At 48.7% G+C, this 14,999-nt stretch overlaps 1 protein-coding gene across 1 annotated transcript in view; it reads left to right on the top strand.

Annotated features, from left to right (window-relative positions):
• dcst2 (DC-STAMP domain containing 2) overlaps positions 1 to 4,112 on the top strand; it is an 11,046-nt gene extending 6,934 nt beyond the window's left edge. The window contains exons 11-16 of the mRNA XM_056592304.1: positions 433 to 533; positions 1,600 to 1,739; positions 1,970 to 2,088; positions 2,502 to 2,595; positions 3,393 to 3,584; positions 4,097 to 4,112. Of these exons, the coding sequence (XP_056448279.1) occupies positions 433 to 533; positions 1,600 to 1,739; positions 1,970 to 2,088; positions 2,502 to 2,595; positions 3,393 to 3,584; positions 4,097 to 4,112 (662 nt within the window). The remainder of the gene's footprint in view (positions 1 to 432; positions 534 to 1,599; positions 1,740 to 1,969; positions 2,089 to 2,501; positions 2,596 to 3,392; positions 3,585 to 4,096) is intronic.
• Positions 4,113 to 14,999: the final 10,887 nt, after the last annotated feature.

The raw sequence follows: 14,999 nt of genomic DNA, 5'->3' as shown, positions 1-14,999 counted from the left end.
GCGGTCTGGGTGTAGTGATTCAGAGCAGGAGGTCAACCTGCTGCACGCCGTTGAGCCAACGCACCACCGGTGTGCAGCCTCACCTGCCCTGAGTCGGTCGGTCTGAGCAGCCCCCACACACACACCCTCCTCCCTCTGAAGGACATCAGGTGGTGGACCTGCTGTCTACGGACAGGAGGAGGAGGGCGTACACGTTGTGGACCAGATCTCTAATAATGATGGCTAAATGTTATCTATATGTCTTCCTCTCTCTCTCTCTCTCTCTCTCTCTCTCTCGCTCTCTCTCTCTGTCTCTCTCTCTCTCTGTCTCTCTGTCTCTCTCTCTCTCTCTCTCTCTCTCTCTCTCTCTCTCTCTCTCTCTCTCTCTCTCTCTGTCCCTCTCTCCCTCTCTCTCTCTCTCTCCCTCTCTCTCTCTCTCTCTCTCTCTCCCAGGCGTTCTGTATGGTCTCTCCATGCTGCTCACCTTGACAGGAAGTTACTTCCAACGCTTCAGACGACTCATCTGTGCTTATTACCACCCTGAACGGGAACAGGTAAACCCATAGTCTCTCTACCCTTCTCTCTCTCTCTCTCTCTCTCTCTCTCTCTCTCTCTCTCTCTCTCTCTCTCTCTCTCTCTCTCTCTCGCTTTATCTCTCTCCCGCTCACTCCCTCCTTACCTGAGGAATGTAAACATAAAGTCTGTCTTTGAAGACAAACACACACACACACACACACACTTACACACACACACACACACACACACACACACACACACACACACACACACACACACACACACACACACACACACACACACACACACACACACACACACACCGTCTCACACACACACACACACACACACACAGGAACACACACACACACACAAACACACACCGTCTCACACACACACACACAGTAGTGAGGTGTCGGTCTGGGCTCTGAGTTAACGAGGGCACACGGTTCGTTACCTCCCGTCAGATCTCTGACGAGAGGATCTTCCTCCCCTGTGAGGTCACATCCTGGGCCAGACAATGGCTGCTGCTCAAGGGGCCCCGGGCAGGCTACTGCTGTGGGGGAGGGGTCGGAGGGGCATCCCAACCATCCTGAGAATGAGAGCTATGTGTGTGGGGGGGGGGGGATACACGCCCAGACACGTCTAGCGCCTGATGACCGAGAGGGGCGTCGACGAGAGCATCGTGTAGAGGCTAGCACAGAGGCTAACGTAGCTGTGATGGCTAACATACATCTACGCACATGTTGAGTACTGCTGGGTACCTGTTGTGTACTAGTAGGTACCTGTTGTGTACCTGTTGTGTACTAGTAGGTACCTGTTGTGTACCTGTAGTGTACCTGTTGTGTACCTGTTGTGTACCTGTTGTGTACCTGTTGTGTGCTGCTGGGTACCTGTTGTGTACTTCTACCTGTTGTGTACTGCTGGGTACCTGTTGTGTACTAGTAGGTACCTGTTGTGTACCTGTTGAGTACTGCTAGGTACCTGTTGTGTACCTGTTGTGTACCTGTTGTGTACCTGTTGTGTGCTGCTGGGTACCTGTTGAGGCCCGACCAGCCGGTCCAGACCAGATCTTCTGAGACCTGAGATCTTCTCCTCCAATAGGAGCGGATCCTCTTCCTCCACACACACATCCTGGAGCAGAGGAGGATTCTGGGAAACGCGCTGCGGAGCTCGGTAACCAGGGCAACGGACGACAGAGGAGGAGGAGGAGCCAAGGAACAACTTCTCTCCCTCATACTCCGGTAACCCCCCCCCCCCCCCGCCCCCCCTTCCAGAACAACTGCTTCTACAAGAATAGTAGATCTACATAGCACTTATAGTAAGTATATCTTAAAACAAGTAGTCTAGTTTGTGATTGGTTGAAGCGGTGACAGTGACCTCCCCTGGCCCCAAACGGAGCCAATCAGTGTGCGGTACTGCAGTTCATGTGCTGTGGTTTCAGCGTTTGGTTGCGTTCTGCGTTCTCTTGTAGGGTACCGGGTGCAGCTCACCTGTCCAGGAGGCTGGGGGGGTCCGCCTCCACCTGTCTCACCTGCCTGGAGAAGGGGGCGGGGCCAGATATGGTCACCTGCCCCTCACTACAATGCAAAGGTAGAGGGCCTGAGACCTGCCCATCATTAGTCACATGGTGCCCCGCCAAGGGCGGGCTCTCGGCCCAAGGCTGGGGGCTCCGTTCCAAAGGTCCACAGTCCTGTAGGCTTACCCTACCTGCTCTGTGAGGCTGTGGGCTCCGTTCCAAAGGTCCACAGTCCTGTAGGCTAACACCACCTGCTCTGTAAGGACGGGTCTGAATTCACCGACCACGACAACTGAAGTCCCTTCGGTTTTAATTGTCTGCTAAATGACTTTGTTATCGACAGCAACTCACCATATTTTGGAAAATATAATTAGTATGAAGTTTGATCGATGTTCCTCTTTTGATTGCTAAACGTCGAGTGTAGAGGATACAGACCATCCCTGCTGAGTCCTGCTGGGGTTGAAGCGTTGTGCGTTCTCTCTGCCAGCTCAGTACTGCCAGCTCTGCTCCGGGATGCTAGGAAGCATCTGTGTGCTGTGCTCGCCCCCGCCGACCTCGCCACCGCCCCCGGAGGACGAGAGGTATGCTGGGGCACCAGAGGGTTCTACTGCAGCGGATATGAGGGGAGTAGGACCGGAGGGAAGGGGGTACGGGGCAGTAGAACACAGGCGGAGAGGGGAGAGGGTTCTAGAGCCGAGCACCATGTGAGTGGAACGTGAGGTCGTAGTTTTGGTCGTAGTGGATCCAGCGGGCCACTGGGGGAATGTCTCGGTACCCCATGCCTTCAGAGCCTCAGACTGACGCTAACAAGGCTATGAGGAGTACCTCATACATCTGCCCCAGACCTGAACATCAGCCCCCCGACTCAAACATCTGCCCGGACCCAAACATCTGCCCTAACTCAAACATCTGCCCCGGACCTGAACATCTACCCTAAACCCAAACTACTGCCCTGACTCAAACATCTGCCCCGGACTCAAACATCTGCCCTAACTCAAACATCTGCCCGGACCCAAACATCTGCCCGGACCCAAACATCTGCCCTAACTCAAACATCTGCCCGGACCCAAACATCTGCCCCGGACTCAAACATCTGCCCTGACTCAAACATCTGCCCTGACTCAAACATCTGCCCTGACTCAAACATCTGCCCTGACTCAAACATCTGCCCTGACCCAAACATCTGCCCTAACTCAAACATCTGCCCTGACCCAAACATCTGCCCGGACCCAAACATCTGCCCTAACTCAAACATCTGCCCCCGACCCAAACATCTGCCCTGACTCAAAGGTCTGGCCCTGGGAGCAGAGTGGTGGGTCTCCTAGTTGGTCCACAGGTGAACGCGTTTCAATTGGATTCAACTGGTTTGTGGGGACAGAGACTCCAGCGATGAAGAGTTCTGGGAGCAAAGGATGAGGCCAGACTGCGGCGTCACCATGGAGACCGGACCGACCACCCTGGAGACCACCCTGGGGACCACACTGGAGACCACAGAGTCCACCCTGGGATGCTCTTCGTCTTCCTACGGCAGCTGTAGTATCACCAACATGCCCTGTGATGCCCAGAGCAGGTATCTACTCATCTACATACCTACACACCTGTCAGTCTGCCTGTCTGTCTGTCTGTCTGCCTGCTTGTCTGTCTGTCTGTCTGTCTGTCTGTCTGTCTGTCTGTCTGTCTGTCTGTCTGTCTGTCTGTCTGTCTGTCTGTCTGTCTGTCTGTCTGTCTGTCTGTCTGTCAGTCTGCCTGTCTGTCTGTCTGTCTGTCTGTCTGCCTGCTTGTCTGTCTGTCTGTCTGTCTGTCTGTCTGTCTGTCTGTCTGTGTGCCTGCTTGTCTTTCTGCCTGTCTGCCTGTCAGTCTGTCTGTCTGTCTGCTTGTCCGTCTGTCTGTCTGCTTCCTTTCTGTCTGTCTGTCTGTCTAACCCTCCGTCCGTCCGTCCGTCCCCAGGGATCCAGATGGATCCAGTTGGGATCACTCCGGCAGCGACCTCTCCTTCCAGTCCGTCCTCCAGGAGTCCCCTCCTAGGTCCTCTCCTAGGTCCTCTCCTAGGTCCTCTCCTAGGTCCTCCCCCGGCCCCCCCAGACCAGAACCGGTCTGATGGGTTGATCCAGGACTACCCTGAACCAGTCCAAACCAGAATAAAACAGACTCAGCTGACCTGGTGGTGGTGTTTCATGAGGAGCCAGTGACCGCACAATGTCTACCACGTTGTGTACATGTTGTGTACATGTTGTGTACCGCTATGTGCATGTTGTGAACTGCTTTGTTCAAGTTAGCTTTAGTGACGTACTGGTTTCATACTGGCCCCTGGGTCTGACCTGTCCATAAAGCACACATGCACCTACACACACACACACACACACACACACACACACACACACACACACACACACACACACACACACACACACACACACACACACACACACACACACACACACACACACACACACACACACACACGTACCTGCATATTGTTTCTACCCCGGTGGGATGTTGAAGGGTTTGACTTTAATCCTCTGCTAAAAATCAGACGCCAACAGAATACAATCTAGGGTTCTGTTAGATTCGACCCAAAACAAAGAAGTCATTCATTGTTTAGGGTTGAATCGACCACACCTTGTGCTACTGTCTACCTGTTCAGGTAGAACTAGAAGGTATCCCCCTCGTTCATGAAGGAGCAGTCAACGACCAATGAGCGAGGGGGGGCGTGGTCTATTCGGCGCTGAGGGCACAGATCGAACCAGCCCGTCGTTCACTGATACAGGACAATGGGTGGATTTCAGAGTTTGTGGGGGGAGCAGTTTAGTTTGATCGGGTCACTGATATAAACCCCTTGTCCTAAACACGATAATGTCAACTTGATAAAGAATGACAAATAAAAAATAAGTTATATAAAAAGTTATAATTGAATAGGCTACAGTGATATTTGTCTGTATTGGATGAAGAACATTTTCTCTTCGTTTGGCCGTTGAGAAAAGGGCGTGGCACGGTGGATATCAGCAGCAGAATCTGATATGGACTCTACTTTCAATTGTGTGCGTGTGTGTGTGTGTGTGTGTGTGTGTGTGTGTGTGTGTGTGTGTGTGTGTGTGTGTGTGTTTTTGTGTGGGAGGGGGGGAAGGGGTGTGTGCGTGTGTCCATGCGCGTGAGTGCCGTCGCGCGTATGTGTGTGTGTGTGTGTGTGTGTGCGGGGCCACACACACCCGCACATTGGGGGCAGGTTACACACGGCGCCTCGTGCGTCGGTTTAACGCTCGTATGACAGCCGTCATGACGTCATGCCCCGCAGCAGCAGATATAACCGCGGGACGTCCGGAGGGGGAACCACTAAAGTACTAAAGAACCACTATCGGACGGGACTGCAGGATGGCCGTTAAGGTAAGGTCCCCTTACCGACCACTCCTTAGGTGTCGGTCTCAGAGATAGGGAACTGGTAGCTCTCTGCAAATGGAGATGTTCTCTAGACCCTCGGAGGCTCAGCCTACGTGCGGGTGAAGTTGTCAACAGATCAGGTTCAACTCGGTGAAAGGAAAAGTGTTGCAGTGCGTTTAATCCGTGTAGGACGCTGTGGTCTGAGTGACCGAACAGCGTGAGTCCGGGACCTCCGGGAGCCAGTGGTCTATGTTCTGGGGGTTCTCAGACTGGGTGGGACTGGGACGGACTGGGACGGTCTCGGTGGGACTGGGACGGTCAAGGAGGGTCGGGGAGACAGCTTAGGAATGTCAGACTGTATCTCTCACTGTTTCTCTCCTTCGGACCCGTCCCACTCCGCACGGGTTCTGTTTTATGTTGCCAGTAGAAACTTCTTCATGTTCAGGATTCTTCAGCTCCGTTTTTATTCGCGCGGTAGAAACTCAACTTTGAATCTTCGGTTGACGCCCATGGCGACATGTTATCTGGTTTATTAGTGTTTAACTTTATAACTTTATAACGTTCAGTCACGTTTCAGAAAGAAACGTACGAGCAGCTGTACACTGGGAGCCGCCCAGTACAACCACAGTATTTACTGGTGTAGTCTGCTACCTTGATGGTTAATGAAGCATCATTCTGGTGAGTTTTGATCGCTGGTTAAGGAGGTGATACGATTCTCAAGGTTCACCTTTATCTCAGACCAGGTGTGTTACCTGGAGGAGGTCTGAGTCATGTGACCAGACCTACCGCCCACTAAGTCAACACTGACCCTGAGCAAACACAAGCAGAGTGGGAAATACTTTTTCTGGTTTTCCTGAGTCGTAACACAACACTAAACCTGACTGCATGTGTGAGTCTGTGCGTGTGTGAGCGTCTGTGTGCGTCTTTGTCTGTCTGTTTGTGTAAGTGTTTGAGTGTTTCTGTGTGAGTCTGTAGAGTGCTTCTTTCTGATTCTGTGTCCGTGTGTAATGCGTGATTCTGTTATAAGAGACGCGATCTGGCGGTTCCTAAGTTGGCCACTATAGTTCGCGCCAGGGAATTGATAAAAAAAAAAACGGACAGACCTTCCCTGTCACTGATGGATTTCTGAGTCATTCCAATGGAACGGTTTTTTTTTTTTAAGAGAATGGAATTCTTAAGTATGGGAACCAATCAGAGGGAGGGAGCCTCCAGACTGAAGATCAGAAGATCCTTCATTGATCCTGGGGGCCGTCTGGGGCGACACCAGCAGCCGCAGACACACACAGAAGATGAGTCTTGTCCCAATGAGAGCGGAGGAACCGACTAATGTTACATTATCAACAGTAGAAACGATGAGTGGAAGGTCTGTCTGGCAGTGATGAGCTTTACTATGGGTGTATCGTCTGTGCTGCGTCAGACCTCGGAGTAAGGAGTGTTTCTGTCTGTGCTGCGTCAGTACTCAGTGTGACGTCTGTCTGTGCTGGGTCAGTGCTCAAAGTGTTGAGTGTCTGACTGTACTGTCTGTGCTGCAGTAATCAGAGCAGGGATGATGTTGACGTCTGTCTGTCTGTGCTGCAGTACTCAGAGCAGGGATGATGTTGACGTCTGTCTGTCTGTGCTGCAGTACTCAGAGCAGGGATGAGGTTAACGTCGGTCTGTCTGTGCTGCAGTACTCGGACCTGGAGCTGGCCCTCAACACGCTGGTCACTGGGTTCTTCTCTGAGACCAAGGATGGCCGCTCAACGCTGGACACCGCAGAGTTCAAGACCCTGGTGTCCAACCAGCTGCCCACCCTGGCCAAGGTACAGCACAGCTCCTCCACCCCTCATCCTCAATGTGCCTCCACCTCCTCCAACTCATTCCACCTCCACCTCATCCTCAATGTGCCTCCACCTCCTCCAACTCATTCCACCTCCACCCCTCATCCTCAATGTGCCTCCACCTCCTCCAACTCATTCCACCTCCACCCCTCATCCTCAATGAAGGATGGGGTACTATCTCGTTATTGCAACGTGGACCCGTGAGTTGGGTCTGTCTGTGTCCTGCAAGACAGAGGTGTAACTTGTAGTAGGAGGCGTAACTTGTAGTCGGAGGAGGCGTAACTTGCACTAGGAGGCGTAACATGTAGTCGGAGGCGTAACTTGTAGTCGGGGGCGTGTCTAGTACTTTTCTATAACGCGGAAATTATCTGTATGTAGCAGTGGTGCGCGGGTACATAAATGACCGCAACTCGGACCTCAAATATTAGGCCTTAAATTTACTTACTGTCATGAATATCGGAAGACCCGACTTCAATGAAGATCTCGTGTGAACCGTGATTTAGAAAAGAACAAGTTACGCCTCCTAGTACAAGTTACGCCTCCTACTACAAGTTACGCCTCCGTCTTGCAGGACGCAGACAGATACTATTGGGACCCGTTCAGTAAAATCTAATGGAGTGATACTGCCATCTAGTGTTTGAAATCTACACTGCGATGTCTGCCTTCAGTCTACAAATACAGACAGGCCCGCCATGTTTGTGTTTTGATCATATATCCCACACGCTGACTCTCTTCATGTGTGTGTGTGTGTGTGTGTGTGTGTGTGTGTGTGTGTGTGTGTCTGTGTCTGTGTCTGTGTCTGTCTGTCTGTCTGTCTGTCTGTCTGTCTGTCTGTCTGTCTGTCTGTCTGTCTGTCTGTCTGTCTGTCTGCGCGTGTGCGTGTGCGTGTGTGTGTGTGTGTGTGTGTGTGTGTGTGTGTGTGTGTGTGTGTGTGTGTGTGTGTGTCTCCAGACTGTGGGGGAGGAAGGGGGGCTCCAGACGGTCCTGAGGCAGATGGGCGTGGAGGAGGGGCAGGACATCACCTTCGAGAACTTCTGGGCGCTGGTTCAGAAGCAGGCCACCGACCAGGTCACCGCCGCCCCAGACAAGAAGATGATGTGTGGCTGCAGCATCTCCTGAGGTCCCGCCTCTGCCTCTTGCTGCCACCGCGGGGGCCGTCGCAGAGACCGGGGGGGGGGGGGGGGGGGACCGGGTCCTGGGGTGACCCCGGGGACGAGGCTGGACGGGGGATCCAGGCAACGCCAGGACCGGTGAGGACGGATCCCAGACTCCGAGTGTGGGTCTGATAACGTGAGCGCTCTGAGCCACATCGCTCTCTGCCTTCTAATAAATCATGTTTTGCAGAAGTTGACCTCAGTGTGTTCATTTGAAGGATTATTGAAGGATTTAGAACCACTCCACTGCTACAGTGGTGAGTTACGGTCAAATCAAACACACTACAGAGAAACAATGCACACACCTGGCATGGCGTTATGGGTGGGCCTGACGGACCTACACCCAAAACTTTTTTTGAAAAAATAAATAAAAATCGTTTGAAATGCTTTATTTTTTCAATACAGCGATCTTTGTTGACATCGAAACTTGATCCGATTTGCGTTAAGGGCTGTTATCTTCGTGGATGACCGTGAATTGGCGGTAGGCTATTGTATTAGTTATTATCTCGTAGTAGGCTAGGCTAATTTGAATACATCTTCTTTGTATAATAAGCCAAGCTCAGTCTGTTGCTAATGATATCGAAATATTGTTGAAAACTTAAAAGAATTAAACAGAATTCTGAAATAGTCTGCCTCATGTTATATGAGCATAACTAAACTATGTGGGAAATATTAGATTCCTGACCACTTTTACAGTCTATAGGCCTTAGGTCTACAGAGTGACGCGCTAAAGCACAGCCAGGTATGGTGCGTAATGAGATTCCAAAAGCGCTCTTCTTTTGTCAGAACCGATTTTTAAGCTCCCGGACTCTACACCCACTGGCGGTTTATTTTTGATATAAATGCGATTAGACGATTCGGGGGTGGGGGGGGGGGGGGCTTGGATAGAGGATCGCTGCGTTGTCTCTACAACAGAGACAATAAGGCAGCGATATCAACATGAGCAGTTCTAACTGGAGAGACGGTAAAATCCGCGAGCTGCTGACCATCATGGGAGAGAAGGGGATGCAGTCGCATCGCATTTAACAAAGACGTTGAAAGATGGTGCGATCTACGAAAAAACACGCAGAGAACGTTCCTTCGTGCCAAGCCGCGGCCGAACCGGCTAGGCAGTGTAAAAAGGCCTAAGGAGCGATCGCGGACAGGTCCGTCCTATGCACCGAAACTTTTTACAATGCAACAAAATATTTAAAAAGCATCAAGCTATTATGAACAGATAATATAACAGTATATTAGTCAGTCATTTGTATTAGGTTAAACAAGGATTTAATAACGTTTTTAATTTAAGGACCACCCACATTGGTCTGGTCCATCCACAACTGGAATCCTGGCGCATTGCCTGACACACACACACACACGCACACACACACGCACACGCACACGCAAACTACATGCAGGTGATAAACACCTCCTTGGAAGGTGGAAATGGATATGATAATCTGGGAATTGAAAAAGACTTTGTTTATTTCATAATAAATGACGGATCCCTAATGTATAGACGTGCAGAATCTGATGGTTAGCAGGTTGCGCTGCTTGCCACCACTAGAGGGCCATATATTCACATTTACATTCAGGGCGGTTAGCAGACAATAATATATCTCTGTCGGTAAAGTAAGGATGTTCATAGAACCAAGTGCCAAGCACTAACCATCACCCGGTTAACCCATTCCCAACAAAGATAGCTCGGGTAAAATGCAACACAATGCTAATTACTATTTTTAAGACCATCTCCTGCTATGAGTCTGAGAACTCAGTAGGGCTAATCCCAAAGTTAATATTGTTCCACCATGCATGGAGATGTTTTGATGAAACCACGTCACCTACCAGGTGGACACACAGCAGACTGAGGTTCGTGTCTCCTACACACACCGATGGTGCTATCCATTTGTTTGGTGTGCCCACCTGTACGACTCGTAAGGTGTAAATCTCCAGCTTGAATATGCACTACAGCGTTTCTACAGCTCGATGCGTTTTTCGCAATGAGTCCGTCTTTACGGAGATATTCCTGAAACGCATCAAAGGAAAGCAGAGGGGGAAAGATAGTTTTTGCCCGTGTGGCCGGGGCGTCAGTTCACTTCAGAGGTGTTTCCTCCCACCTGTCTCAGACTATCGACCCTGAGAACCTTCAAGGAGAGGATTGGCCACTCCAGCTTCAAGAGGCAGACGCCTCTGGCTCAGACGAGGAATCCACAGGGGGCCGGCTGACTGCTGTAGAGAGAGGGCTGTGTGATTGTGATCAAAGTCTGGGGACAGCGGAGCTAAACAATGGAGAGCCCTGTCAGGGTCTCCTTCCTTTATTGTGGCCATCATAAAGCCCCCATCTCCTCCTCTCAGGATGGGGGGAGACCGGTACAGAGCGTTTTAACGCCCCAGGGCTCTACCGGGAGTTAGCTCACTAAGCGGTTCATCAGAGCAGCAGTAGGTGAATGAGTAACACGTGGATGACCCTCAGAATGTAGGCCTTCGTTGACTTTTGCCACACTTATTTCATTCAAGTGGGCAAGATCATGATTAAACTTCCTTGAAACCTATTTTAATTTCTCCCAATCGTCTTGTCTCTGACCAGCTTGCTACAGCAGTGGTTTAATACGATCTGGTTCAGGCAGACCCCCGAGAGTGCAGAGAAGGACTGCACACGGTGCTACTCTACACAAGTCGTATCCATAGCTGAATCTGAGAGAGTGATCTCTTATGGCCATGACTAATGAGGACCGTTGGGACAGAGTGACGGCTCATCAAACTAAACAGAATACAGAATTCCCCTAGTCGTCCTCTTAATGCAGCCTCATGTATACTGAGACAAAGTGTCTGTATGTTCACCGCACAAACCCTCATGACGTCTGTCACTCAGAGAAGGAACTCTTTCAGGGCAAGGAATAAAGTTTAAATAATAAAAATAGATAACAGATAAATAAATATGAGATTATTATAATGGCAGTGCGTATGTTAGAATATATAGTCTTCCTCTAAGTAGGCCATGTGAACCACACAGCAGAAAGCTCAGTCTATCTATATCATCTTATCTATATCCTCTTTCGTTTGGGTACACAAACGCCCATACATAGTCTTTCATTAGCAGCTAGATACCGGGTACTAGCCTAGCTCCTTCACTCTACGCCCTTATATGGCGTTTAGTGATGGTATGTTCCACACTCCCCTCTTTGATACGAACAGTATCACTTAACATAAACTTACATTCATACATGATGATGGGCCTTGGACTTAAGACTTATTTATCCAGTGTTATAACTATCCTCTATCCAGTGTTATAACTATCCTATATCTATCCATAGTGTTATAACTATCCTCTATCCAGTGTTAAAACTATCCTATATCCATAGTGTTATAACTATCCTCTATCTATCCAGTGTTATAACTATCCTCTATCCAGTGTTATAACTATCCTCTATCTATCCAGTGTTATAACTATCCTCTATCCAGTGTTATAACTATCCTCTATCCAGTGTTATAACTATCGTATATCTATCCAGTGTTATAACTATCCTCTATCTATCCAGTGTTATAACTATCCTCTATCCAGTGTTATAACTATCCTCTATCCATAGTGTTATAACTATCCTCTATCTATCCAGTGTTATAACTATCCTCTATCTATCCAGTGTTATAACTATCCTCTATCCAGTGTTATAACTATCCTCTATCCAGTGTTATAACTATCCTATATCTATCCATAGTGTTCTAACTATCCTCTTCCTCGGTCGTCCATCCTCATCCATCTATGTTCCTATAGACGAGGAGCACCAAGATGTTAACGGCTCCAATAAGGCAGAGAACCAATCAATGTACATGATCTAAATGATCCTGAGAAGAGCCAGGGGTTAAACAGACTGCTGACTCAGAGACCCCCCCCCCCCCCCCCACGGGAGTAGAGATGTGAAACAGAGTTCAGAAGGGACTAGACATCTGGACTTCAGGGACAACATTCAAAAGGTTGATAAGAAGAAAGCAGGCTGCACAGCAGACTGTTAGAAGCTATGAGGAAACATCTTTAGAGGGAACGGAGTTTATTCTGACCAAGTGATAGCAGAGAGCAGAACCTATGCATGTTTGTACGTGTGTACATTTATGTTTGTATGTGTGTATGTACGTGTGTACATTTGTATGTATGTGTGCATGTATGTATGTATGTATGTATGTATGTATGTATGTATGTATGTATGTATGTATGTATGTGTGTGTGTGTGTGTGTGTGTGTGTGTGTGTGTGTGTGTGTGTGTGTGTGTGTGTGTGTGTGTGTGTGTGTGTGTGTGTGTGTGTGTGTGTGTGTGTGTGTGTGTGTGTGTGTGCGTGTGTGTATGTATGTGTGTATAAGATAAGATAAGATAGTCCTTTATTAATCCCCCTTGGGAGAAATTCACAGGTGACCATCAGTACAGTGGGAAAAGAGAAGTGCGAAAACTATATATACAATAAATGTACTAATTTGAAATAAAATTATAGAACAAAACTATTTGAATAAGATAAAATAAACATACTATATGCATGTAACTGTCTGTTTGTATCTGACCTGTGTGTTAAGTAAATAAATAAATAGATATGATGAAATATGATGTATGATGTAAGTATAAATATAAATGTGCCAAATGTGCAGGGTTCCTGAGCTAATGGAAAAAATAAATAATAAATAATGTCGTGGAATCTATGACCGAATTACCTTCACTTCAATTAACTAAAAACATGAGGAATCGGAGAGTCCGGATCAAGTATCGACAGAGACTTTATTGTAACCCGTAAGCAAGCAACAACAAAGCCGCGTGAGTTTGCAAAGACACTCCAGAATGATTCTCGTCCTGCTCCTTATATACCCAATCCTTACATATTATGAGGTCAGATTTGCATAAAATGTTGATTTGCATAGCACATTTTCCATCTCACAGCTTTACCCTTGACCACTCATTAACCACAAATGTTGGTCTCCATAGCATATTTTTCCAGTTCACAGCTTTACCCTTGTACATACATCAACCATTATGCATAAGGAACGAGGGTGTACATGTGAGCTTTACCCTTGAAAAAGCACACAAGATAGGAACAGAGTGAACTTGCTCCCTGGCGCCATGTCAAACCTAACTTAGGTTTGCTACCTTCTACCATTAAAGTATCTATATGTTTTATAGGCCCAATAATAATCATACTTTACCATCAAATGTAGGGTTATTTTCTTCCATTATAACAAGTAGCAAGGTTAACAACAGTCAGTCCTGAGGTGTGGGGTTTAGTCCTTAAACAGGTCTGGATAAAGGAGCTGTTGGGGCTTTGGGGACGTTGGGAGCGGGGGGCTGAGGTGTTATAGAATCTGATAGCTGATGGGATGAAAGAGCCCCCCAAGCGCTTTGAGGCACGTGGCTGAGAGAGTCTGTGGCTGAATGTGCTCCTGAGTTGCCCCAGCTCGGTGCAGAGAGGGTGAGAGGGATTGTCCATGATCGCCTGCAGCATGTATGTGTGTATGTGTGTATGTGTGTACGTGTGTACGTGTGTACGTGTGTATGTGTGTACGTGTATACGTGTGTATGTTTATACGTGTGTGTGTGTGTATGTGTGTACGTGTGTACGTGTGTATGTGTGTACGTGTGTATGTTTATACGTGTGTGTGTGTGTGTGTACGTGTGTACGTGTGTATGTGTGTACGTGTATACGTGTGTATGTTTATACGTGTGTGTGTGTGTGTGTACGTGTGTACGTGTGTATGTGTGTATGTGTGTTTGTAGATCCGTCGACTCTACCGCCTCAGGGAGGAGGATTTAGTGAACCCTGTATCCAGTAGCGGTTGTCAACAGGTCGGTGGGGAGACTCGCCGCCCCTCACTATGGTGTTCACCAGACCCTACCCCGCTGGCTCCAGACCCCTACCCCGCTGGCTCCAGCGCCCCACCCCTGAGCCGATCCCAGACCAGGGCCGCGGCTGCCGACCGCGTCCGTGGGACAGCTCTCCCCTGGGATCCATGCACTTGGAAGTTTGCTAGGATTGTTTAAGAGTTTGGAAATAACTAACTCTCGGGAAATGTTTCTTTGATTTCGACTAAGTAACCTCTGAGATCCACGATGCTTATACTGAGTACTGACTCTGTTGACTAATCACAAAGCGCTACTCTTATTCTTCTATTATTCTAATATTGGGAACATTGCAGCAAGCAAAAAAAACTATCAAAAAAGTCTAATAGAACACACGCGGCAACAGCTAGTAATATGCTGTCTAGGATATTTCTAATAAAAAAGTAAAAAAAGACCTCTGTTGCACATAATGAGAATATCTAGCTTGGCATTATCTAAGTAATTTTGCTCTCAAATTCTACCTCTTTCCAATGGTGGATGGTCCTTGGGATTGGGGAGAAGGAGAGAGTGTCCCAATCTTTCCTTGCGGTCGGAATGGTCTATTGCCTTTGTTCCAATGGCAGGTGGCCTGTGCTGCCCCGAGAGGCTGCGGGAGGAATCCTTCCTTGCCGGTTGTTCAGCCTTATTTCTAAGCTACCTCCCCTCTCGATGCGTTGTTGACCTTGGCGTACACAGCTGGTTCCTGCATACCTATTATGAACACAGATGACACTGACGAGTTATGTGGCAGAAAATAACCGCTTCAACTAACAAAGAGAGCGTGAGGAATCGAGGAGTCCGGAGC

Source organism: Gadus chalcogrammus, chromosome 6 (genome assembly GCF_026213295.1).
Source record: "Gadus chalcogrammus isolate NIFS_2021 chromosome 6, NIFS_Gcha_1.0, whole genome shotgun sequence".
Classification (NCBI taxonomy): Eukaryota; Metazoa; Chordata; class Actinopteri; order Gadiformes; family Gadidae; genus Gadus; species Gadus chalcogrammus.
This window is presented reverse-complemented; position numbering and strand designations above follow the sequence as displayed.